This window comes from Erithacus rubecula, assembly GCF_903797595.1.
Source record: "Erithacus rubecula genome assembly, chromosome: 15".
Classification (NCBI taxonomy): domain Eukaryota; kingdom Metazoa; phylum Chordata; class Aves; order Passeriformes; family Muscicapidae; genus Erithacus; species Erithacus rubecula.
The window spans coordinates 8,780,976-8,808,298 of NC_136667.1; the positions used below are offsets into that span (position 1 = coordinate 8,780,976).

At 37.7% G+C, this 27,323-nt stretch overlaps 1 protein-coding gene across 4 annotated transcripts; it reads right to left on the bottom strand.

Annotated features, from left to right (window-relative positions):
* Window positions 1-486: 486 nt before the first annotated feature.
* On the bottom strand, window positions 487-25,691 carry CUL4B (cullin 4B). Of its 4 annotated transcripts, XM_079318985.1 has the most exons (20): window positions 24,494-25,688; window positions 21,723-21,838; window positions 17,157-17,260; window positions 16,174-16,243; window positions 15,587-15,660; window positions 14,392-14,554; window positions 14,202-14,291; window positions 13,844-13,926; window positions 12,730-12,797; window positions 11,518-11,636; window positions 10,503-10,695; window positions 9,337-9,441; window positions 8,929-9,039; window positions 8,112-8,197; window positions 7,434-7,541; window positions 7,072-7,185; window positions 6,026-6,131; window positions 5,779-5,951; window positions 5,189-5,341; window positions 487-4,049 (listed from the first exon to the last, which is right to left on the bottom strand). In XM_079318985.1, the coding sequence occupies exons 1-20, from the start codon at window positions 25,026-25,028 to the stop codon at window positions 3,954-3,956; spliced, it is 2,667 nt and encodes an 888-aa protein (XP_079175111.1). In that variant the 5' UTR covers window positions 25,029-25,688; the 3' UTR covers window positions 487-3,953. The 4 variants fall into 4 exon arrangements, 3 of the variants coding, with proteins under 3 accessions (XP_079175111.1, XP_079175113.1, XP_079175112.1); XM_079318987.1 differs by lacking the exons at window positions 17,157-17,260; window positions 21,723-21,838; window positions 24,494-25,688 and adding an exon at window positions 21,233-21,261 and having other exon boundaries at window positions 16,174-16,228; XM_079318986.1 differs by lacking the exons at window positions 17,157-17,260; window positions 21,723-21,838; window positions 24,494-25,688 and adding an exon at window positions 16,350-17,126 and having other exon boundaries at window positions 16,174-16,228.
* Between the last annotated feature and the right edge of the window lie 1,632 nt (window positions 25,692-27,323).

Here is a 27,323-nt window from a genome sequence, read left to right on the forward strand (position 1 = left end):
AAATGGCCAGTTGGCCATTCTTAGTTAGAGAAGAAAATTCCCTAGACAGCTCTGTCCTTCATACTTCAATAATCATTCCAGAGTCGTTAAAATAATTATTAAGTGGGAGACAAGGAATGTTCACACAGCAGGAAAGGTGCCTTCTTCAGGAGCAACGAGCCACCACCTGTTGTATTTTTGTGTATTTCTGCCACATGGACACATTCTAATCCTGATTCAGAGTCCATAGGATGCTTATTTCCTTCCCCTCCAAGAACCATAGAAAACTTAGCAAAAAACCCAAAATAACAAAAATTCAGGAATGGAAGCCACTTAGAAAACTCAAGGGATTTTAATGACTGAATGAATAAGGAACTACTTATTATATTTAAGTAGCAAACAAGTATTTTGCTATCAAAGCACAAGCTAAAGAATTTAAAGAAGCCATAAACAGTAGTAAGCCCAACATACAGAACTTGGAGGAAGAAGGCATTTTACACACAAGAGTTTATCAACACAAAACTGTTTAATATTTATTAAATGACACAAAATACCTAGATAACAGACTCACTCTCTGAAAGGACATGTATTTACATTATTTACCAACTTAAGAAAGACTCTCTGTACCCATATCAGACTTATGAAACATAAAAAAGGTTTTGCTGCTTTTTGCATCGAAGGATGCAACGGTGATACATGCCCTGTTTGCAAGTCTGCATAAACTATAAGATTTTTGATGCTGTGAAAAAGCACAGTTTCATATTCTGGTAGCTGAGGGAAGAGGCTTCTGAAAAGTAACAGGGTTAGTTCCCCCCCACCCCCCACTCCAGACACACTCTCAAGACTGTTATACAAAAAGTATATTACATTTTTGAATGCTGCTGTACTCTTACAATTTTAGTGTAACGTTTCAAATAAAATGTTCTTCCTACTATATGAGAGCACTAAAAAGAAGAAGTGGTATTTGAACATTTTTTTAGATGCACTTTTTGTTTTTTGTTTTAAAATAAAGCATTAGGGCAAATGATATGTCAAGGAGAAAATGAAAGGCTGACAAAAAATAAAACTGAAACCAAAATATGAAGAACAGCTAAAGCAACTTAACAATTTGCTAGGGTTTTTTTCTTTTATTAACTATTTACTTTGGCACCTTCGTGTAAACTATAAAACAAAACAACGTTTACAACACATTTGCAATTACAGCATTTAAACAAAATGGTCACTTTTGAAACCAGCCAAGACAAAAAAATAGTCCATTTATGGGTATAAAGATTAAAAAACCTAAAATATATATTTCTAAGAATAAACTGCAATTTCTTATGAACAAGGTGCTATAAACTGCATGCAAGAGTCAAGATTAAAAATGTGTGGCCAAAAAGACAAGCTGTGCTCTAGCCAGATGAGTTGTGGTCCAAGCCCATTTCAGTTTTTTCTTACAGAGATATATATGGCTCAATAAGCAGGCACATGATCCCAGCAAGAATTTGCAGAGGTGTACGACGACAAATCTTGGCTGCAGCTTTGTCATTAACCAGGAATGAGCAAGACCTTAGCAGAAGAGATGAACAAGTTCTTGGGGAAAACCCATGAAGCCACAAGGAGAAACCTCCCCCCTCCCCTTGCTCACTCCTCTCCCGGTCTAGCCAGGGTTCTCAAAGTCAATTCTTTGGGTTGCTTTAACTGGATTGCTCTTAGGGTCTGCCTCAGACTGTCAACTCTGATGAGAGCTGAAGACATTTTCTGTATAATATTTTCTGCATTAGAGTTTGTGAAATAGACAGGATAAAAATGAAATAAACCTACAGTCCTTTGCAGTTCATTTGACTGAATGTGACACTCGTGTAATGAGGGAGGCTTTTACCACAACAGGTGTTCACAAATGTAATGGTGTTAGATTTATATGCTACAACAGACTGAATGGAACCAGCCCAATACATCAGCTCCTGTCTCCCCAAGAGTTAAGTCTTATGCCTCTTCTCCAATTCTCTTTAAAAGGAATCTTTTATTGGCTGAAGATACAAAACACATACAAGAAAAGGAACAATGAATGCGAAACACAGAAGTTTTTTTTAATGGTAGGGGGCATTCTTTCCTCCCCAGTGGATCTCTATTTGAGCTCATACTTGTAGATTTGCAGGAGGAGTCTTCAAAGTTCTTACCACATAACTCTACTGTCAATATTTGTCTCACAGAGGCAGGGGTGGCCCTGGATGTCTACCAGTGGTTATGCTGCAATAGTGTCAAGGGGCAAGGCAGATTTTCTGCAGATCACAAAGAGCTGTATGATGGTTAGTTGAGGGTGACTGCAAATAATTCAGCAGCTAAAAAACCACCCATATTTGTTTCATCTGTCAGCTGAGGACTGCATACAAAAGAGCCTGAGAGAAAACATGGCCAGAGAATAGATGGAATTAAATGGTAGATTAAAAAAAAGCACTAAGGATGGGATGTGTCAGAAAACATACACACACACTCACACACACTGTCATACATGCACACCCCTGAATGTGGGATCACAGTGATAGAAGTTATAGGTCATAGAGAGCTAAGTTACACTGCCATTTAACAAAAGTAATATCTTGCTTTCAAGAGATATCTGGTATTCCCCAGGACTATCAGTGCCTGAAAGAGGATGAGGTTTTTCATTGTGCTCTGCAACACAGCTGATCATAGGTCTTAAGCCTGGCTGGGTAAGGAAGAACTGGTACTGGAGGAGTTCCTTTTCTGTTGACACCTTTTTTTTCCCAAATATTCCTGGCACATGCTGCTGTAAGCAATAAAAAATGTATTTTGTTGAAACAAAGCTCTACATTCAAGTGACTTACTCTCCCATGTTGTATAAAGATGCAAAGAATGCTCTCTGGTCATCTAAGAAAATATATTTTAGATGCCTCGTAGCAATACTTAACTTACTATATGAGAGGTAGGCTTCTGGGTTCTAGGAGGCCTGCTAGGCTCTAGGGCTGAGTTCTTAAAGCTTTAAGTTAAAGCAATCCAAAGCAGGGCAGTCTGAGAAGAGCTGCCCTGTCTAAACCTTGAGGTTAGTTCAAGTTTAGAATGTTGCAAAGCAAAACAAGTATTAAAATCCATTTGCAGTTTTTGTTCTTACAGCTTTACCACAATAACAGTGTGGTTTTTCATCTGTTAATTCATCTCTTTACTCTAGAGTATTGCTGCCAAGAGGTGAAGGCCTCCTACCCATAACTAGTAAAAACTGTCACTTCTTTCATTATGGCTGTTTTATGCTTAAAATTCCCAAAGGTGAACACCAAGTCTCACAGGCAAGCCATATAAATCTAATCTGAACTTGTTTTGTTGTAGCAGTTATTTAAGAATGGTGTTTGTATATACAGTACATATGCCCACACTGCAAAGGTTATACATTGTTTCATATTGGCACCATTTTGTCTAAATTGCAACCCAGAATATTTTCCATTAGATCAGCAATAAGCATAGCTTGGCTTATTCCCCATTTTCCCCCTTCAAGAGAAAAAAATCCAACTGTGGGCATCAACCAAACCAATGGTATGTATAACTGAAATGCATTCTGTACAGTAAATTAAAAGTTTGCATGCAGTTTAAGCATTTTAAAGGCTATTTTCTTATATTAATGAATCTTCTGTTTCCATTTAAAGATGTGAAAGATATCTGTCATGTATCAAGGGACTCCTCATCAGACCCAGAGACAAATGGAATCAGAAAGACCAGGTACTTTCTTTCAGCTTTCTGCACATCTTACTAAATAACATGCAAAGAGTTCAACAGCATTCTTCTTAAAATGTAAATATTACTCTTTAAATGGGCATGTTAACCACTGAAAGAAGTCCACTCTACTATACTTTTCCATTACACTGCTTTCATTCAATCATCGGTAGTATAAAAAGTCAATTAACGGGATCAACAGGCTAGTTTATCCACTGGCAACTGTGTAGGACACCAAGTGTGCAGTAAAACAAAGGCCAACATATGTTTGTTTATGCAATATAGTTGTACTGGTTCGGGTTTTCTTTATCTCTTTCCATGTAGTCTCTGTCAATCAAGGATTCTATTCTCTTCTTAAGGTCAGCAGGCTGTAAAATAAAGCATATGTCAGCATTATTACTTTGCAGTCCATGCTTCTTGGCTCTTTGTTTCTACTTGAGCCAAATACCTATATTGTTTGAGATGGCTGAGGAAATAGAAATCCCAGTTTAAAAAAAAAACCTTTAAAGTATCAGAGCTTCTAAAGTCTGCAATGTGTAACTGATAGAAGAGAAAGTTACAAAGTTAGCTCATCACCTGCAACTAAACTGATTTCTACAGAAAGGAAAAATATTTGCTGCTGTTTGAACTGAACTCTAAATAAGTGTAGTTTGTGCATCATGTACCAAAGTGTTTCTTTTTCTGATTTTTAGCCAGTAAAAGATGGTACAAGTTTAATTTCCTCTTGAAGCAAACGAGTTTTGCAATAGTTTGGGTGCCCTTTGATTTAATTATGTAAGGAACTTTATAAAAATGCCTCATGATAACAAGTGAGGAAAATTATTTAAATAATCTCCTATAATCTTACAAAGCCCAACTGCAAGTTTATGCAATACTTACAGACCTGCAGGCATTCAACATAGCAATACAATGGAATGAAATAGCAGGAGCTTTTCTTTTACATTTCCATCGATAAAAAGCACCATATATTTCAATTCCAACAATGCATCACTCTGTGTTTGAAAACCCATTTCCATTTGAACACAATAAGCCAGTCATTTTATACTGCAACTGTGGGCTTCTTCAGTTTTGAGACATTTACCAAGATTTTATTTTTATTCCTATATATGTGTGTATATATATTAACCAGTATAATCCATCCCTGGAAAAAACATTTTTGTATTTCAAAAGTAGCAACCAATTTAAGACTATAATGCAGAATTGGTTTTGTGATCTGAAGCATTTTCTCCTTTGCTCAAGAATGCCTTGCCAGAACACTGCAAACAGTGGAACAGCAACATACAAGGAGAGCCAGCTGTTCCCTTGCTGCTAACAAACTCCAAGGCTGAAATCCTTTGGAAATATGTTTTAGTAAAACCGGCGCTTTAAAAATTCCTGAAAGTGAGTATTTGCCCATTCTAACACTAAAAAGATGTACATTTTAGACAGAAGTACTGTTCAGCTGAGCAGGCCAGAGAAAATAGAAGGAACTAATAAAGCCTTAGAAGTAGAAAGATCAATACACCACCTTGACTGGGAATTTCAGCTGGTTGTAGACCTCTGACACAAGCAGGTTGTGACTCAGCGTCTTGCGCATTTTCATGATCCGCACAATGGCGGCATCGATCTGGTACTGCCGGTCCTGGAACACTCTCTCTGTAGTGCTTGCCTGCTCCTCCACCTGAAGGACCCGTTCAGAAAAGTTTTAATGAGAATATCAGTAATGTCAAAACAATTCTTTCTGTCTCCAAGACAGCTCTCAGTGTAAGACAGTGAAATGCCTGTTGTCAAATATTTGGCATAAAGCCTTTACAAGACTGATTGTCTATTGAAAAAAACACACTTGTGCAAAGAATTAAAACCTCTGTACAGATTTTACACTGGATGGGTGTCAGAGAAACAAGTCCACAGTGAATTTTCCATGTTCACAAACAAAAAAGAACAAAACATTTCAGAATAGGAATTTCTCTAACCTTAGAGACATCCAGCATCACTGGTGTTTTACTACAGAGATATTGGTATGTACATGACAACCAGGAGGAAAAAAGCTTGTAAAAGGGCAGGCAACAAAGTTCTTAACCCAAGGATCTAAACCCCAGAGGATTAAAAAAAATATACCGTTTCTTTCATCTGAATTTGGTTGATTTTTATCCTGAAGAGCTTATGTCTGAAATCATCATTACATGTGAATTTATCACCATCTTCCACATCTTTGCCTTTGGGGCTTTTAGTCAGTACTCTGGCTTTGCCACAAGCCAGAGATTGAAGTGTCCTTCTCAGCTCTCCATCCTCTAAAGCAGAAACAAGTTGTTTAGGTTTTTTTAGTAAGAACACTTGGAAATACTCGGTTGTTTTTGATACCAACCTATCCCAGTGGCTTGTTTTATCTCCTCTAAACTGAACTCCTCTCCCTCATTAAACATGAGCAGCACCAGTGTCTGGAACAAGGAGACCTGAAGTTCTTTTTTGCCCTGTTGCAAGGGAAATAAAACAGACATCACCAGGCTGTTTTTTCTGGGGGTGGAGGGAAAGGAATGAGGGGAACATGAGAAACAAGTCACTCTTGCATGTCAGTTATTTCACTAATAGGGTGTTATTTTATTCACTTAAGAATATGGAAGAACAGAAGTTACTGGTCACTTGTGTTTACTATGAAATGCAGCACAAGCTTGAGCCCACAGGGCTGGACTATTCTATCCAGTGACAAAGCTGACACCCAAGATATGCATCAGATATCAGATGAGTGCTTAAAATTACAATTTGGAAGACCTTTAAGTCAAAATCTAATACAAACATTAGTTTAAGGAACGCAGTATAAGGAACCATAGAATCTTTGAAACAATCTAGTTTGATAATACTTGTTTTATCATTAATGGTAATGTTTTACCATTAACTTTTTCTGAAAATGGAAGTGGTAAGCATTCCTATTTAATGAGAAAATTTTGCATCCATGAAGAAATGCTGAAAAAGAATAACTGGAAACCCTTATAAAACAGTTGTGTTCTTGTACAATCCAGATTTTTTCATTATTTCAGTAGTGAAAAGCTTACTGTGAAGATGCTTAATGCTATCAGATGAAGTAAGACCATCAAAGAAACATGGCCCCTTTTTTTTCCTTCCCACTATAGAATTGAGGGTCATTTTTAATCTGGGGCTAAAGCCACTGGCTATTTTCCCCAACAGGCTTCTCTTTCCCCACCAATACATAAATTGGGTGCATGTTTTTAGACATTAACACATCTGTTTCAGAAACTACCAACTCTGGAAAAGATAGCAGGAGGTTAAAAGTAAGTGTAAAAACAGTGCTAAGTTTTCCATCACAGCATAAGAAAGCTTTCCCATATATCCTTAAGGTACAACCCAGACTTGGAATCAACAAAACAAGAGAAGAAATAGAAACAATAGACTCACCTCTTTAAATTCTGCTTTTAGTACACAGTGTCCTAGTGTTGACTGCCACTGAAGTTTCCTACCACTGTGTTTTCCTAAATAAAAGGTCTTGAAAATCTCCTGCAGTTTTACCATCTAAAGAAAGAAAAATCCCAAAACACTAAAACACAATTTCTACTTTAAAAGCATCCTTCCCTCTTCCACAATCAATTAAGCCTTAAATCAAGATTTAGAATGATAAAGGAAAATGCAAGAAAACAAATTCCATTTTAAAAAGCCAGTTCTGCATTTGCTTCTCTATGCATATTGAAAACCAAGTGTCAGTGGATCCCAAGATACATTTCTGACAGGCCAATACTTGTATAACCCAGGATGCTCATTACCTCTGGGGGCAGGTGGACCTCCATAGGCACGTAGGTTGGCCAATAACCCATAGTCAGAATATTCACTGTTAGTTCAATGTTGCCAGGGACATTCTGATTCTGCATATACTGCAAAGAGAAACAAAGTAAATTGAAACAGAGCTATGTTTATTATACCTATTTCAGGTAGAACTGGAAAGTTAGAACATGCATTGCAAGAGCAGAGAAGACAAGTGACCACATGATGTGTTCCTTTTATAAATTTCAAGTTACATACAAGAAAATTAAGATAAGAACAAGCACTTTTCTGAAGTTCAAAAGGCACTTCCATACAGGAAGACAACAGTAAAAGTACTGTTTTAGCAGGCTGAGGTAAAGATCTAGCTAATTAAGTGTGAATGGAGGAGAGAATGTTAAGAGTTGTTTGTAATTGTAGCATTACAAAAACACCAGAACTAAATGTGCAAAAACTTCCAAGCCAGGCATCAGAATACACTGGTGTAAAAAATGTCTTAGAGCTGGTGTTAAAATGTTTTGCAAGTTTACAATTCTCCTATTGCTGTGGGTGATGTTTTGTTTGTGTGTTTGAAGAAGCCTGTCTCAGTTTTTTTTGCTGTGTTGCTCAGGAAAAACATTTAATAAATTCAGTAAAATTTTCAAAAGCACAGACTGGACAGACAGCAGGCTTTCCCTCAGTACCTGTTTGAATTGTATCATTATATCTTTTGAAAGCTCCATATCTTTAAACATTCCTTCAAGTTTGCTGGTGAAAGCAGCTCCACATTCTATAAAAGAGAAGAATGTAAATATTAGAAATTAATCTGTTTATTTTCAACACCTCAGAGTAGTCATTCTAAGTGACAGAATGTACTTTTAAGCAGGATGACCTTTTTCAGCAGGTTTTCTTTATGTAAAGAGCTGGATTCTAACTGAGGTACAGAATAAGTACAAGAAGATATGAACAAGAAAGAAGAAAATGCTTTAATGGGGTAGCTATTTTGCCATCCAGTTGTTTTACCACATGGACCTGACTGTTCATCCTTTGACTATGGTGGACACCAGTCACTCAGGTGACAATTCTAATCCCTATCAGCTACCTTACAAGTTCTAAAAATCTTACCCTTACCACCCAAAGGCTCCATCCAATGAAACAATGAAGACCAGACTACAGAACACCTAGCTGGCAGTGAATAACAACTGGAAGTCATCTTTTAAGTTCTCTGAGCACATCACTGATTTACTCAGCAGGGAAACTCAACTCTATCCCACAGGCCAAGATAAACTGTGCATTTCAAGCTCCTGTGTTTTGGCTTTTCCTGTTATAATTACAGAACTAAAAGCAAATGAATCTCCTCAAACCCCAGCAGTCATTCAGGAGCTGCACAGAGGTTTTTACCCTCATGGAAAGGGGAAATACCAACAGCGTTCCTGGGAAGGCTTGTTAAAACTACAACTTTTAAAAGAAAGCTGATGGATAGAAATGATAGATAGACAGACAGACAGGTAAGATATTTACCATGTTTGAGTTTGGAAAGCATAGATTTTTCAGCATCTACTGATGCACTCTTCCCAACTAATAGTCTCTTTGCTAGATCTTTTTTATAAAAGGCCTCAAAGACATCTTTTCCTGTAAGAGATGAGATTTGAAAGTCATCACAAAACACTGCTGGTTTTAAATACACATTACTTACAAGTGACCCAATTCAAAGCTCAGAAAAGCAAAAAGGGCCCTCATACAAAGATTTTCACAGGTTCTGTTATTTGCAATTTAACAGGCAAAGTAGTTAAACAGCACTACACCAATGAAACACATCCATAGAGAACAAACACCTCAAAATGTAACCCCTCTGCAAAAATAATTTCAAAATATCTTTATGGTACTGGTTAGACACCTGTACCCCCATAAAAAACCCCTAACACTTACCATATATGAATCTAAATATGATCATAATTTTATCCAGCATTTTTTCAAGTTCTTCATCAGTAGCTTCTTTGTTGCCTGCACGAAGCTTTGAATCTACATATTTAGCTAAAAGAGTGTTGAAGAATAGAGATTAGCACATGCTTAATATCACAGTGAAACAAAAATCTCTAAATCAGTATTATTTATATTAAAGGATCCTGATATCACCTTCCATCAGCCTCATAACAGCTATCTTGACACCTTTTCATAGAGGCTATAAAGTTATAAAAACATTATAGCCTAGTATCTTTTTTCAGATAAGCAATGACTGCATCTTAGCTTTATTATCACACACAATGTTAAAAGAATTTTGACTAATAAAAAAATCTTGGTTTATGTTGTGACCTCAAAGTAAAGTCACTGCTGTCGCAGATTGACATTGCTGTAACAGAAACAAAAAGATCAGAAGAAAATATGCAAACCAGTTATTTAAATGTGTTGATTATACTGCTGAATTTCTCTATCAGATAATTATTTTGTTTTAATTTCCAGTTTCAATCAAAGCAGATTGTTTGCTTTAATTTCAAATGGGCTGGTAAGCACATTAAAGTTAGGGAATTAATGCAAAAAAAGAGGGCAGAAGGTATCAATCCACAAGCCTAACAGCACAACCAGCTGCAAAGCAGGTATTATTCACCATGTGGGGAAATGATTCAAGAGTGCAGAGTACCAGGCACGTAAAGCACAAATCTGTAAATAATGTTCTTTGCAAACCACAGACTGTCTCCACACCATGAGAGGTTCAGTGAATCCTCAGCTCTCTTCCCTTTCACACATTAAGCCTCTAAGAGCTCTGTGCACATGTGCTGGTGGCACAGTTATATAAGCTTCTGAAAAAAATCTAATTATTAGCAGTATTCTCATGTCTGGACATCAGTCAATTGCTGGAATGCCCAAATTCTGATGTTCTGCACTTTTCTATAGCCTAGCCAGTGATGTGATGAACAGTTGGCTTTTAATGTTTGATGCTACCCTCCCAAACAATTCCATTTCATCAGGTGGCACAGCAGATCCCATCTGATGTGCACAGAGCTTTTATCAACACACAATTCCAGCATATCCCATCTGTAAGTGCATCAGCAACTCAGCACCCAAATTCTCACATGAAAGAAATTGAATAAAGTTACCTATAAGTTCAGCTGGCTTATTTGGTCTTTTGTTAATGAATGTTTCAAAGGCTTCTTTCATGGCATTTACAAACTTCTCATTCTTGAGAAAGCACACATCAATAATATGGTCAACTTTGTCTTTAAAATCAAGAAGTTCTTGGACCATGGTTTTGTCTTTTTCAGGATTAATTACTATGGTGCTACCAAATGCCTGCAAAAATAAAACGTATTTTTCAATTAGCCTGAATAATTAATTTAAATGACAAGACTTCTAAAAGCTTAAGTTACCTTAATAATGTGTTTCTGGTACTCATATTAGCTCCAGTAACAAAGAAAAGTATTTATTATGTATTTTTGCATTATGCAGTATTTACTATATAATCATCCCTAGGCCTTGCATATTGATTCAGAACAAACTAATGAAAAAGTGAATGGATTCAGAACTTCTATATAAAGAAATAGTTTTGCATAACAAAATTAACATAGCCTTTTCAATCATCTATATCCTCAAGTTTTACTCAGATAATGCTGCCACTAAATTCTGTTTTATTTAACAGTACTCCTTTGCCATTCCAAAGCCTTCCTTCATAACAACCATATTTTCTGTAACATTTTCACTGAGAATAAAATTAATAATTCTAACTGATATTCAACTGGTTGGCAACTATAACTACCACTTGTTCTTACAGGAAATTTTATTAGGAAGAAGACAAACATTCTGCCATTACCAAAGTAACTACTGAAAAAATATAGTTGTTCCACAAACTAACTATAAGCAAGATTATAACATCCAAATTTATTTGGAGTCCAATAATTCAACTCAAAGTTCAATGTTTTCTTCAATAGGGCTAGAACTGTTACTGTACCTTTCCTGATATGTTTCAAAAGCTGTCTATTAAATATATGCTAATTTATAAGCTAAGATCTTCAATTTTTAGAAAAATGCAATAGTTTACAGAGAAGACTCAAGTATCTGTGTATAAACTCCACTGATACAACAGTGATATCTGTTCTAGAGTTCTAGGAACAGTACCTTTATGTATTCAATCCAGTGCTGCAAGAGAACCTGCACTCCACCTCTCACACGACTGAATAACTGATACAGAAGAGACAGGTCTTGAATTCGATTTTCATCAAGAAGGTGATTCAGACCTGCAAATGTGAGAATTTCAATAGAAATTAAAACCAGAGTAACCTACAGAAAGCACAGCTTATTACTACAGTGAGGCCTCTTCAAAACAATTTTTATCAAGCCATTAGTGGTGGTGTTTTTTTGGTTTTTGCCTTATTTTAAAGTACCTAATTTAACAGTCAAACACAAAATACCAGGCTGAACTGGCTGAAACATTAAAAATCCTATTATTGTACATGATTTCACTGCACTTAGGCTACATGTACTTTACATAGCAACCTTATTACAACATTTTTGCTTACTTCTGCTTTACTGTTCCCTAAAGATTTGAAAAGTTTACACTGTACTGATCTGTAGGAAAAATTCCTTGGCAATAGAGCTCTGAGTCTCAAATCCAGCTGCAAAATAAATTTGACAGATACGTGAAGGCAAGCAGCTTCAATAAATGTCTTCACCACTCACTTTTTAACTTTCTGCAGAAGGCCTGATGCTCTACAGCAAGGTTCCAAGAAAGTAGATAAGTAAAGATTGATACTCCCCTCAAAGAAGAATTTGTTACAGATGTGCAGGAAGATGTTCACATACATGTTTCATTCAGATTCTGGCTACTAAGGACTTGACTGCTTTATTATTCAACTCTTGCTGCACCCGTTTCCATTTCCAGATTATCTCTGAGATCAACAGAGGGTCACTTGACTCCACAGAGACTACTGTAGATCTGAGGCAATGTATTCCATAGCTCAAATTATACTACATTTTAAAACAAGTTGCTTTTTGTCAGCAGCAAGTATCTCCCTTTTTTGTTACAGTCATAATTCAAAGTGTATGCCTTTCTTTACCTCCAAGTCTTCAAAATGCCACTTAACACACTCAACTTGAGTCTCCTGTTCTAGTTTTCCTTTTGCTTTGCTGTGTATCAGAAGACAGCACAGTGTCCCCTTATCTCCAACAAGGAGAATGGTCAGTGCTATTTTGGGAACTGAGGAGCAAAGGGAGTTAAGGAATGATGTAGCTTGTCCCCCCCAGCACCTGCATCCAGCACTTTCTTTCAGCACAGGAACTGAAAGCCCTGAAGCAGTAATTAGAAATGTTTCTATAAAGAAGAAAGATTACCTTTCTGAAGAATGGCTGTTAAGTGTTCACCTAGAAGTTGCTTTTCTACAGTAGCAATTAGTGGCTTCCTATAGAAGAAATGTTTAGAATTACTTTTCTTTTTTTCCATTACTGACAGTTTTAAATCCTTCTTTTGAGAATATATTAATTACTTTATCATTGGGAAGGCTCTAATTATCTGTAGCCAAAGACCTAAAATTATTATACACATATTTATTTTTTTTTTCCCCAGTAAACAATCTTTTTTTTCTGTTTGCTGACTGATTATTTTAATTAACACAATAAACCTGTTGTACATGGCCTGTAGACAGATGGACAATGATTCTATCAGTGAAGAAGTTAGGGTGAGTTCATCAAATAATATGCCTAATCCCATGTTGTGGGAGGACATTCAAGTCTTGGGAGACAAACCAAGGAGAAATAAAAACAAATCTCAAGTCAAGAGGTATTAAAACAAAACAGGGAATTGGCCACTAAAACTGGCATGGAAGAAGGAAGCCACTAAACAAGTCAAATGCTTGTAACAGCTGAAAGAGGAAAGAAATCAAAATGTATGACAGTAGCAATAAAACACCTCTCTCTCAGAAATGTCTTGATATCAGTGACCTACATTTTCTCTCAGACACAACAGCTGTAGCTTTATATTAGAAGACCTCCACCTGACTATGTTGGAAGAAATCCTGCATCTAAACAGAAAAGACTGAAGAATGACATTATTCAGTAGTTTTCCAGACTGCATATACAAATATTTTTTTGCAAATATTCAGAGGCTTTAGCTTTAGAATTTTTTATGCTGAATCTTATATTTTTCAAGTAGGACAACAGTTGATTAATTACATTTCAGCAGGAAAGAGACATCTGTGCTGGGAGTGGCAGCCTACTTTTTCTTCAAGCAAATACTTAGCAACATTAATGCCAAAATACCAGTGACTTAGAAGAAAAGGCTATTAGCTATGTGAGCTAAGACAGTGCTTCATTGTAAACACGGAACCGTGGGAAGTGAAAAGCATTTGAAGGTCAGTCAATAACAGAAATAAATTGCAGCTACTTAAATGGCCCTCAACAGAAGAGGAGTCAAACAGCTCATACCACCAGGCACAGAGATTGCACTTACTGTGTGCTCTGATCTAAATAAGTGATTATTCTGTCTGCTTCTTCTTCCAAGCGCTTGTTGACATGGTGAAGATATTCTGGAACCTGGAAACACCAGAGTAGTTTTGTATGTTAAAAAAAACAAACAAGAAGGGAAAAAGAGAGACAGTACTGGTCTGACAGAAGTAGCAGCTCCAGTTAAGCAGAAATCATTAGCACTGTAACTGAAGGCAACTGCACGTGCATTTCTTTTTTCAGAATACTACAAAACAAAGGTGACATTACTGCCTTGTACACTTTCTAAGGCAGTAGAATATTTCTACTCCCTGACACGTGCTTTGAAATTAAGCACAACAAACATTGTTAAACATCCAAAATACCTCTCGTTCCTGCATGAGCCTCTGTCCCTCTGCTGCATACAGGCGATTAGTCTCTTCCAAGAATCTGTGCTCGAAAGAGTCCTGATAAATCTGGGGAAACAACATGACAGCAATCCAGGGTAAAGCTTACTGAGCACTAAGTAAGAATTTGAGCTATTAAGTGGTTTAAAGATGAAACAAGTTTACTCACCTGCAAGTCAGAAAGCATGCTCAGAAGGCTTCGCAGTAAGCTCCTGTCTATAGCCTCACCATTTCTTTCCCTCTCAATCAGCAGAAGAATGCCATCAATAGTTTTGTTCTGAACCTTCTGATCGCTGATTATATGAGTTCTGAACAGTTCTAGCCCCATATCCCTAAAAACAAAGCAAAGAATGCTCAATAGATGGTTTAAGAATAAATCCCAGATATCTCTTATAGAAACATGACTTAGATCTAATAAAGAGGCCAATATCAGCATTCTTCCAATTCCTCATTCCTCTGCCTCCAAATCACTCAGGATGAACAAATACACAAACACTAAAATAAACCATGACACTACACCAACGTGAAGTTACATATTTTAAACACCAATACAGATATTTTTTCCTAAATAACCATGTGACTTTTGCAACATCATTATTTTTCAGTTGGTTGAGAGGATGTTGGAACACCAACCTTCATGAGAAAAGAAAAATATCCTGGGCTCTAATTCTATGGTTATGATGTTGGACAATATTCCATTTTGTCCATCACTTACTAATCTCTAATTTTTAGACATGGCTTAGAAGAACTCAGTGATGTGACAGACAAGGATCTCTGCAACAACCATCCCAGCTGAAACCTTTGCAGTTAAAACCTTCCATGAATTTGAAACTATCCATATGGTCACTCTTAGGATAAGGTAGGCCCACCATCAATCTCTTGAAAAGTAACTCAGGTACCAAAGAACAGTAGGGCATATACTAATTATTAATAATACAAAGGAGCAAAAGCTGAAGTCCAAAAAAGCATATCTTGCTTTTATTTTAAGTAACTCTTTCCTTCAAAGTACTTACAGAACTTGAAATACTGTGCTTGCCAAGACACTTACTGGGCACCCCAAACCCCTGCACTTCAGTTGTTGATCAGACCCCTTCCTTTAACTGTGCAAACTGGAGAGTGATATCTACTTCACCAAAATATGGGATCACAGCTATTCTAGTACAATCCTATAATTTATGGCAAATACATTAAAAGTCTTCTTTTGTAACAAGCACTTGTGCATTCACCATGTAATTTACAGGTCACTATGAGGTTTACATTAAAAACAAATCTATCTGAAAATCAGCAAGACATAAACAATAGTTGAAATACACTCCCAAATAATTTTCTGCACCCCTAAAACATTTACTTCTTTGTGCCCTTACCAAATAGATGGCAGCATTGAATTCTGAAGTACGTAAGTTCGATCCAAGAACAGAAAGATACTTCTAATCATAATCTGTCATGAGAAGGAATAAAGCAGCCACAATCATTTTACTCTTAACACTGAAGAGCAACACCAATTATGCTCAACAACAACAGCAACAAGAAATCCCACCAACAGGTTTCAGGCAGTGCTTTCTTGGACACTGCTGATTTATTTAACATCTTCTTCCAATCTCTGCAAGGAGATCAATGTGACACTTATTGAGTACTGCATAACTTAGCACACAGTACTGCATATTACTGTTTAACAGAACAGCCCCTTTAAAATAGGTATAAAGGAGAAAGGTTTGCATAAAACTGATGATGAGGAATTAGGGGGGTGTGTGTGTCCAAGAGCAGACCCATATGCCAAGAAACAGACTATATGCAAGTATTTTCAAGACTTGATTTCTAACAAACTAGATACAGTTGTATATCACAAAGAAACCTTACATAAATTTAAGACATTTCAGAAGTTTGAAAAGGAACAAAGTTAAGCAAAACAGGCTGACAAAGTGACTGGCTTTCCTTAGAAAGATAAACTTACCATTTGTCTGCAGTGATCTTGCCAACATTTATCTATTTTCTTCAGAAAAAGGACACTATCCAATGAATCCGTGAAGAAATCATTAAGAAAATCATGATTAATAGATGGTGTAAGCAATGAAATGAACCAACTTTATTATTTTTCAAACACGCTTAAAAGAGAGCACAACAACTCACCTACTCTCAGAAAGATTCAGTTAATTTCTTGCAACACAATTCATTTTTAATGAGGGTCTTTTCATTAATAATGAGAAATCAAAATTATCTGAACAAATCTTAAAAAATTATCTGAACAGTATTGAATATTTTGTTTGATCCCCCACTCCTGGGGAATGGAACAAACATACAGTTCCCATTACTTTAAAAACCAACAATACCCAATACACGTAATAGTTCACCTCTAGACTGCAATTTCAACTCATGTTAAGAGTTAACCTTAAGAAATAAATTATTTCCTTCAAATTTATGTTTTATTCAGCTCACTGCATAGTTCTGGTACTATTTAACATCCACTTAACAGGATGTCAACCTGATGCAACTCCAAACTTCTGAAAATAAAACATTTTGATCCTCAGAACCTGACATGCTGCCAGATCAGTATTACTTTTACAAAAAAAACAACCCAACAGCTACTTGTTGGAAGACTTTTCACCTTATCTAAGCTTGGCAAGTTCAATACAAAAAAGCCTGACATACAACTAATAAAGGCTTTTTAAGCCTTGCTGCAAATCTAACACAAGCTTCTGTAAGATGTGCAAGTGTTTCACAAATACCAGTGAAACTTTCTCAGAAACTTTTCAATGGTTACAGACGTAAAGGAACAAGTAGTGTTCTCCTAGGTCCCACAAAGAATTAAAAGCAACTACACAAAACCTAGGAATTCAGATTACCATGGCCTAATGTAATGAACTAGATAAAGAAATCCATCACTATATACATCCAAATAAAACAATTTTGGCTTGTCAACAGCTAAGAAAAGGATATTCTCTGAACTGATGAATTTGTGCTTTAATGTGGTCTTCACAGATCTGCCTCAATTGTTTGTACAAATTTGCAGAGATCTTGTAGGAGCAGAGATTTTCAACAGCCTGAAGTAAAGAAAAAGAGAAACAGAAACAAAAAAATCTTGCTATATTCTTACATGTGATTTTACAAGAAAGGAGGACATCCCTTCCCAGACAAGAATTCTGCTTCTCACAGCTTTTGACACAGTTAACTGCTGCACACAAAACACCAGAGACAGACATGGCACTGCAATGGTAATGGGAGATAAAGGCAGTCCATGCCCTGAACAGCTCACAGTATCAATTTAGCTGAAGTGCCAATCTCTCACATGGAACTGAAGGACTGGCATCTCAAAAACCAAGGATGGTTACTTTAATATTTTGCAGTAGCTTGCTGGGCTTCATACATCAAAGCAGTCATTTAAGGTATTAATTTTATTAACTGCTGTGCTCTGCAAGTCACACTGGCAAAGCACTGCCAGATTAATTTCCTTTTGCAGTCCTTTCCTTGATTAAGCTTCCCTCACCCCCAAAAATATACATATGTTATCTATCTTACCAACTCAGTGCCTGAATAAGTTTAATTATAATCCTGAACATTAGAAGCATGACTACATTTACAGTGACAATCCCAGATTTCTAGATCTCATCAAGCATTAGGAGAATTATCATTGTGTGCACAGCAAGAAGTGAAAAGAAGTTTAATGGGGTCATGTCTTAGAGACTGATCAAGCAAACAATCATTCCTAAGTCCATTAGTGTATCTCAAGTCATCAAAATTCATACCCATTATCAGAATTTGAAAGCAACTAAAGAACTTAAACTCTTTGCAGACCAGTGACAGACACCAGTAAGTGATTATTTAGTAAAACACCTGTAATAGCTAGAGGAGAAGCATATTTGATTTTCAATTAATGCTTTGTGCTATAATTTACTTATTGGAAAAGACTTCAGTTGGTCGTCCCAAGGACCAATTCCTTGGGAAAAAAAAAAAAAAAAAAGAACTGGAAGATAAAGTTTGTTCCCCAGCAGCTGCAGGCAATGAGGGAGGTACAGAAGTACACAGAGCAAATCTATGCTATTACACTGAAACTCCCCCATAATATTTCCCAACAGTCCAAATGGAAGCAATGAGCAATCACCACTAAAAGCACAGCAACAGTCAAAATCACTAAACAAGAGTTCTTTGGTTCATCCCAGGATATCAACAGAAATAATTTTGAGTGCAAGCACATTGCATCTAATACTAGCTCTAGAACACAGAGGAGTTAAAAAACAAACAAACAACCAAACCTCCATGAAAACCAAAACTCCACAACAAAACCATCCCACACAACAATAACCACAAAACCCCCCAAACCTGCATGAGCTTAGTGTCAGAAGTAAACAGGTATAGCAAGAGTGAATGTGCCAATTAACCAAAACAGGTCTGAATGAAGACTGCAAGGAAAGCCAAAATTATCACTCAAGTATACACATCTTAATATTTGGAAATAGCAACAGGTTTCACTCTCAGCCTCAACACTTAAGAGGCACCAAACAAATGCAATGAAGTGACAGGAAAATGTATTTTATAGTTCACTGCTCAGACCAGGTTATGGGCACTGCTCAGCTCTATTCTGCTATTGTACAACCAGGTCCAGGCAGCAAACCAGGATACAACCTGACACTTGATTCAGTAGAAGGGGATGGAAAACACTAAGCTTGAAGAGCCTGATTAGAACTTTAAATGCAGTCTCCCTAGGTTTCTTAATTTCTTCCACTTCGGAGAAGCCAGCTGAGAGCTGGGAAGGTGAATGCTTTGGATGGAACTTGCCTGTCACCTGCAGAACCACCATTACTCTGGCTTCAACCACTAACTCAGGACACCAGCAGCCTCTCCAATGGACTTCTGGTTACCTCATCCTAACACTGTTACAACTACTGCCTATCAAACAAGTACCCTTTAACCATGCTGCTCTAAATCCTTAAAAGAATTGGCCTCTGCACTGTAGATGGACAAATGCATATAATTAACTTTTATTTAAATAAAAATGCCTTTACAGAGTGTTCATATAAAGCTGAGCTTTTACATTTGTCTATCAGAAATTTCAAGGTGTTAAACATGTCTGCTAGGATTGAGTGTTTGAAAATAAAATACAAAATTTCTGCATCTTTGTTGATGACAAGCACAGAAATGCTTGAATTTAAGGGGTTAAATTCTAAGAGATTAACCCCCTAGTGCAAAATTATGCTTTGCTTAATTGTTAGTGTCAGACAATGCTAATTGTATCTAAAATGTATCAACATTGATACACATGAAAACTTTAGGGCCTTAGAAGCAAATATGCTTCTGATCAGGGACTCTGTGCCCTAATGATGGTCAGAAAACCTGAAGAAGAGCCCTATTTCCTTTGTGTAACATGCAGTTGGATGTGGTTTCCTGTTTGGTCTTTTGATATTGTTTTTTTTTTTACTTCCCTTTTAACTGCAGCATCCACACCTGGGTTGGTGTGGTAAGTAAAAATAAATGAACACGACTCTTAATGAGAGAAAATCAGAACTTTCCAGAAGTACTTAACTCTGATTGATTAAAAAAAAAATTAAAAAAAAAAAAGTTATGTATCAGGTACCAAAGATCTAGATCTCTACTTTCAGGTACTAATGTAAAGATAATTATTCTATGAAAGAAGCATTCAATTCTGTAGCACTTCAGCCTGCCTAAGGATGGGAATCATTTTGTTTGCAGAGGAGGAACAAAGCAAGTATGAAGCTTGGGTCCTGCAAAGAAATAAAGTTTCGAAATGTTTGCCCAGTGGGATTTTTCCAGCATAGACAAGAGTTAAACCAAACAAAAGAAGTTTAACTCTATTAAAAAAGAATTATATTCTTTTGAGGTGTGCAGCAGAACTTTTGCACACTCTTTTGTAATTCCCCTCTATGTTGGATAATGGTGTCTGCCAAAGCATATTTGGGATCAGATCCTTTTACCAAGCAGCTGTTCAGAAATGACATTAGTTTAGTTAGCACCTAAAAACACCAGTGATTCCTATTGCTATTTTTAAATCAAGATATTTATTTTTAGATTTATATAAAAAAAAATCATACTTGATTGCATTCTATTTCACTGAGAAGTAGCTAACTAATAACAATGTTGAATCACTGAGATTTAAAAGAAAAAACTTATTTTTTCTTTTCTGATCACAAGCAACATTAAATTAAGCTTGTGGTGAGACTGAGCAGAAATTGAAGCAACACTGTTAAACAGAAGCAAGTATTTCAACAGAACTCTGTAATTTTAAACAATTTTGGATAGCCTGCAAGCACATAATTAACAGTTACTTGCACTGTTATTCAGTCTAGAGTAAGTAATTTACAGTACTACCCAGTACAATTGGTTGTAATTTGCTATCACTTCACCAAGTTTTGCAAAAGTAACAGTACTATCTATTATTCTGACAATCTGTTAAAAAAAGCAGTACATTTAGTTAATTAATTGAACGTTACAAAAGACTATAGTGATGTTAAGGATGCAGTGGACTGAGGAACAGGAATTAATTCTTCCTTAAATCTGTCCCCAAGCCTTGTACAAACAGCATTTTCTCCGCCATATACAAATGCAGCTTTTGTTGAAAAGGGGAGGGCAAGGGAAGAAGAGACACTAAAAAGAGATGGTGAGAAGTCTTTACACACACAGAGGAACAAATTAAACAACCAACCAGGTAATAAAGGCTTCAAAAGTAGAGTAAAAGTTCAAGTGCTTCTTAATACCCAGCTAAAGCAGCACCGTTGCTATGCTGCTAAAACCACAAGTGACGTTAGCAGGGAAAGGTAAGCAGGGGGAAATCTCCCCAACACATTCAGCTGAAAAAGCAGAAGTTGGAGGTATAATAAAAGCATTAGGAAATGCAGTTCAATCTGATCACTTCCTAAAGTATTTAAGAAAACACAATCAGAGCTGCTGCTGCTGGTAAAAAAGTTTGATTCTCAGCTGTTAGAAAGAATGCTGCAATGCCTGAAAATTACAATCAAACCAAAATAACACAATTCAGGAAGGAAAAATGGTGTTCTATTTACCTACTAGAAGTCAATAGAAGGTTTTGGTTTTTAAGTGATTTGTGATGCCTGATAGTGAACAGATATTTTATGAGAAAAGAAATTATATTTTAATAGAAATCATCTTATTCCTAAACTCCAGTATTTGAGGATTTCACATTTCTCCTTTAGCACATAAACACCACAACCCCCTAAACAGCAAAGGGAACACAGCTCCTCATCTTAGTTAATTCTTATCAACTGCTCCAATGGAAACCATACCTGGGTTTTCTTGTGGCAAGTTAAAAAAAAAATAAAAATAAAAAAAGAGTTTGATGCTGGTCTTGTAAAATTTTTACTCATGATTTTAAAATGAAGAAACTATTTGGTGTTAAGTTTTTCAATGATGAAAGCAGCTATCAAGCAAAATGCCATATTCTTATCACCATATCAAGCGTTTTAAGTGAAGAAATTTGAGAACAAAACAAAAAAAACAAAACAGAAAAAGTCCTAACCCAATACTTTTACTTACCTGATAGAGCTCTTCTAAATTATACTTAATTGAAGTACTGTTCTGGATAGCTTCTACAGCTTCTTTCAGTTTTTGCCAGGTTTCATCAGTGTAGTTTTCAGGCAATTTGGGTTTATCTTTAAAAGAGATTATATAAAGTTTAAGAATGCATTTAGATAAAGCAAAACCTCCTACAGAAATGAAAAGGCTGTAGCTTTGAGAGGAAAGAGGTATGGACTGATGGTCCAGCTTTTAATTTATACTTACATGAAAAGAAAGTGTTTGAGTAAAAGCAGTATCTTATTCCCATTTGAAAGAGTTAACATATTGAGGAAACACAGCATTGCTCTTCACATACACACCACAGTACTCAAAACCCAAAAAGTACCTGTGGTTTACAAAAATCACATTTCTGTGCCTCACCAGCTCAAGCAGGGCTAAATCAGCAAGAATTATCTATACCTTCCTTACACTCTCATTACCAGGACAGTAGAGCCAAAAGAAAGGAACATAAAAGGAGAAAATGATGCATTAAAATATACACAGTGGTGTGTATCTTAGTTTTTAATTTACTGCTCATTAATTCTATGCTGTATTAACAGTTGGAAATAACTCCTCAAGAAACACTCATGGAAACACTGTAATTATTGTGCAGGCTTTATGGTCTCAAGGAAAACCTTCCAATTTTAAAGGAATCCATTTATGCCTCTCTTGGGTTTGGCTAGTGGATATTTTTTAAGAGTTAAGCCTCTTTTAATGTTCAAACAGCTCCAGATCTGAGACTTTCCATTATTTTTTCTTGCTCTTTTCTAGAGATGTTCATGTATTGCAGCATCTTCAGCAAGACTAAAGCATTTACAACACGCTGAGATATTCCCCAAGTCACACCATCAGGATATAGGAACTATACTAAAATTGTACATTCCTGTAACTACCTAAAGTGACCATTTTTGTTCTAATAAGCACATTCCCAAACAGAGAAGACAAAAGATGAAAATCTGAGGAGGAAGATGACACGTGCACATTCATGCTTCCAACAGGAGAAACTGGTCCAGAGTTTATACTCCACTATAATTGACTTTTATACACCTAAAACTAAAAAAAAAAAAAAAAAAAATTAAAGCTTTATTTCCTTAGAAATATCTAAGAGAAAAAAGTAATTATTTCATTCTTCCAGGCATTTCCTTACAATATTGGCAATATTCCAACATTAGCTGCATCATCTGGATCTAGAGACAACTGACTGTGGACTTGCCTACTTTCACCATCAACTCCTGAGTGCACTGCTCAGCTGTTAACAAGGTTATGGATTCTAGGATGTTATTTAAGTTGTAAAGCATGTTATTTCTATCATACTAAGATAAAGACAAAAATCTTGAGATCATTATTCAGTTTCTGAGAGTAAATAAAAAGCAAGGCTGTCAGAATACTGAGACAACCTTTTAAAGCAAGTGGTTCAAACACCAGTTTATAAACAGTGATGATGACAGAACCATGCAATCCATGACATTTAAGGGATATTTTAAACGTGAGAAGTTAACTTCCTTTAAAGATAACAGTGCATAAGCAACTGAAGAGCAGCCTATAATGCATCATAGGTTTGTATTTTAAAATAATCAGTCAAATTAAATGATGATGCTGTAACGGGCAGAGAACATTTTTGAGAATTGGAACCTTAAAGCAAAGACTTACAGTATGATCATAAATTCCTGTAAAGCATTAGAGTGGGTCAAATAATCCTAATCCTAACCTAATGCAATATGTCTACAGAACATTTGTGTCAATTGTGTATTTAGAAATTAATTTTAATTTCGGTAATATCTTTTACCCCTCTGCAAACTCAAATACATGAGGAGAAATAAACAACCCAAGAAAGCAAGGTAGGGGACTATTTTGGAAGACAGCCAGAGGCAGGAAATAAAAAAAGCCCATGATATCCTCATCTTTATAGGGAAAAATGGCAGCATTTTAGCTAAGCTTTCTGCCTACCTATTTGTATTTTTATTTAGTAGAAAAGGAAGCAGCATCACATCAGAAAAGTTTAATTTCTCTACTTCACCTTGGTCTCTAGTAACAATATTCAAAAATCTCAAACACATGTTTGGAGAGAATTTATAAAATAATATAAACTTGTAAGTCAAAACAGGGAAAACATACTAAATTTTAAAATTACAGCAAGGACATTACAGGGAAAAAACTCAGTAAAAATCTGAACTACCTACTTTAAAGGCAAGTGGGGAAACCAGAAAGAAAATCCACCATAATAGCCTGATAATCACCTTAGTTCCAACATGTAAAACTAAGCACAGGCAGATTATCCTATAAACAGACAACACGGATAGAGGCAAGACATGCAGATTCAAGGCCAATTAAAAAAAAACAAACACATTCTGTGCAAAGACTTAGCATAAACTGGGCTAAAATATACACTAAGCTCTGAATACTAGAAAAGAGATATCAAACGTTAAAAGTTTAAACGAAGGTGATTTACACACTTAGATAGTAAAACCTGACACCTAACATACAAATGAAGGCCTTCTCAAGAGACAGAGTGAAAGGAGTTTGAAAAATAATTCCAAGCAGCAAAATGTAGCTCAGGATGTGTACATGACCAGGCAAGCACACATCAGAAATCACTATTCCCTTTTACGAAAGTACAGAAATGTTCACCACAGAAGAACAATTCCTACAAAACCTGGAGCTATTTGAAAGGAACCAGTTTTCAGCCTGAAAACAGAACACAAAGTTGAGTGTCAGCTCCCCACAGGTTGTTACAAATTATGGCCTGTTACCTTTAAAGTTCTTGATCACTAATTTCTTGGCAGAGCCAGGTTTACTGTTGGCGAAACTGGAAACAGTAGAGGAGGCAGCTTTGGTCAGGCCATTTGCATGGTGCCCCACAGCCACTGATGAAATTAAAAGGCTTTTATTTTTAAGCTGTTGCTGGTGCTGCTGCTGAGAAGAGGCAGCAGGAGAGGAGGAGGAGGAAGAAGACTCTTCAGCCATCTTCACATCGAGTCCAATAAAATCCACGGAGTCCTCAAAGCGCAGCTTCTTCTGGAGGTGATGGTTGGAGGAAGCAACCCCTGAGGAGGAGCACGAGGAAGCGGTGATGACAGAGGAAGATGATGAGGAGGTGTTTTTGGAAGGAGAAGAGGTGCAGGAGGAAATGGAATCAAATTCTTCTTTTTCGGAATTACTGTTGCTGCTGTTATTTAACTTTCTCTTCTTGCAGGAGGAGCTGCTGCTAGTGTTACCATCAGTGGCAGGTCTGACCTCCTGGGCTGCAGCTGGGGGGTTGGGGGAAGAGAAACCTGTGGGAAACATGAACACACAGAAGTGAACAGGCTGAGGGGCATCAAATCCTTGTGGTGTGACAAAGAGAGGGGGAGAGTTTTAGAGTCAGTCTCTGTTGTCTCTCGGAGGGAGGTCTTTCAACTCCTCCTCATCAGTGGAGTCCTTTCGTACTCCTTCTCCTTCGCGTTCTTCTTTATCGAAGGAATCACTTTATCGCCTCTTCCCCTTTTCTTTATTACTTTGGTTCTTCTCGTAGTTTGCCTTTCTGCTTTTACTCTTTTCCCAGCGGAGCGTTTCCGTTCCTGCCTCTCGCCGCCCACCAGCTCCTTTCAATTCTCCTCTCCAGCAGCACAATTCCCCACGGCTGCCGGCTGCCCGCTCCCCCGGCTTCTCCTGGCGCTCCCCTCCTGCTCCGGCCCCTCGTCTCCGCCGAGCAGCAGCGGGGAGGGCTGAACGCGGCTCTCTCTCGCCTCGGCTCCAGCCCCTCGTCCCACACGCCTCTCGCTCTGCCCCGCGGCCGCTCCGCTCGGGCCCGCTCCCCCCTCTCCGCCTGTGCCCGCGCTCCCTGAGGGGGGACGGCCCGGCCGGGTTGTTATTGTCACTTCACGGCGGAGGGAGGGTAAAGATGGCGGCGCATCCGCCCGCCGTGCATGACGGGCCGCGGCGCACGGAAGCGCGGCCGGGAGGCGGTGCGGCCGCCCCGGGACCCGCCCCCGGCCCGCCGGAACTGATCGCGGCTCGCTGCCCCCGCGCAGCTCCGTACCGGGGTCCGGGCCGCCCCCGCCTCCCCGGGCCGGCCCCGCTCAGGCTCCGGCCGCGGTCGGTGCTGCACAGTGCGCGGCAGCGCGGCCCCCTGAGCCTGCGGCCGAGGCCGAGGCCTCTTGCCTTGGTTTTGCTTATTTTTCTTACACTTATTTATAAACAATCATTAGCGTCAGCTTTTTGATATTATTTTTATACATGCGGATTTGCACTGTGCTACAGTCTGTGCTTTGCTTTCGTTATGTTTATTTTTTAATTTTTGGAAGCGCGAAGAGAAGTTGTAGGCCTTCAGAGTGTTTTCTTGATGTAGGTGGATCTGTTACCAAAGGAACTGTAAACTCCCTTTGTTAGGAATGTTGTTCGGATTAAAACACTGTTGAGAAATGGCTGTGGAAAATGTATCAAACGGAGCGGTGAGGTTTTGTTGTCCGTGGATTCAGGCAGGAGCGCACAGCTGGTGCCTGGCAGCACAGCCCTGGGTCTTGGGTAGGCAAAGATGGGCTGGCTTGTCTTGGCAGACACTGGAACACAGAGATTGGAATGTGGTGCTACTGAGGCTCTTCTGGAGAATGTTTTGTGATTTATGACTCACCATGAGACAACTCCTGAGGCCTGGAATGTCATGCTTGTGATGTGTAGAAAAGTACTTTTCCCAGTTTAAAAAAACCCAAGCCAGCAAAACAAAGCTTCAGTCTTGTTTTGACTGGCTTTAGAATAGGTTGTATGGTTCCCAAGGCTACTAAATTGCATTCCAAGTCCGATGTAACAGAAATAAATATGTTTGTTAAGTAAATAAAACTTACTTGAGTATGCTATAAAGTTTTCCTCTGTTCCCCAGTAACTCTCATTTTCACCTAAGCCAAATTAGATAAGAGGTGTGGAGATGTAAGAGATGCCAAATTTCTACACATTCTTGGTTCATTGAAAGGATTTGATTTATAAAAAAGACATGAGTCCCCTTTCTCGAAGTTGCTATCTATGCAATCAGGGGTGGAACAGTCAGTGACTTTGTCCCATCAGTTTGAATATTCAGCTTTTGGATATGTAAGAGCAGGTAAAGGTAAAAGTTCTGGGTATCCAGTAGGATGCCAGGTGTGATGGATTCTCCCCCTTTTCCTACTGAAACTTATGCTGGACGAAATCCTAAATCCTTTCTATTTATCATGTGATCCTCAGGGGTGATGTCTGTCAGGTCAGTTGCTGGATGTTCCCCTTGCTTTGTCAATCTTGTCCAGATACCATGCATCTAAATTTTTGGTATTTAAAAGTAACCCTGCAACCAGAGCAAGCATCTCCAGCTTCTTGGTGTTGAGGCACAACAGTCACACTGAGAGCTGTGCTGATGAAGTCCAGCCTAGGTCCTTGCAGCCTTCTTCAAAAATCCTGTGCACAAGCATGTTTAGATTGGCTGAGCAGGTACCTGGCCCTGAAGTCTGCAGCTACCTCAGCAAAAAGGATTTGGAAAAGAAGATGGAGAAGTTGAGACCAGACTCAAGGTTAGCTCAGCCCTGAAGGGAACCAGTGGTCCAACTGCTTTAAGGTAGTAGAAGTATCTATACTTCT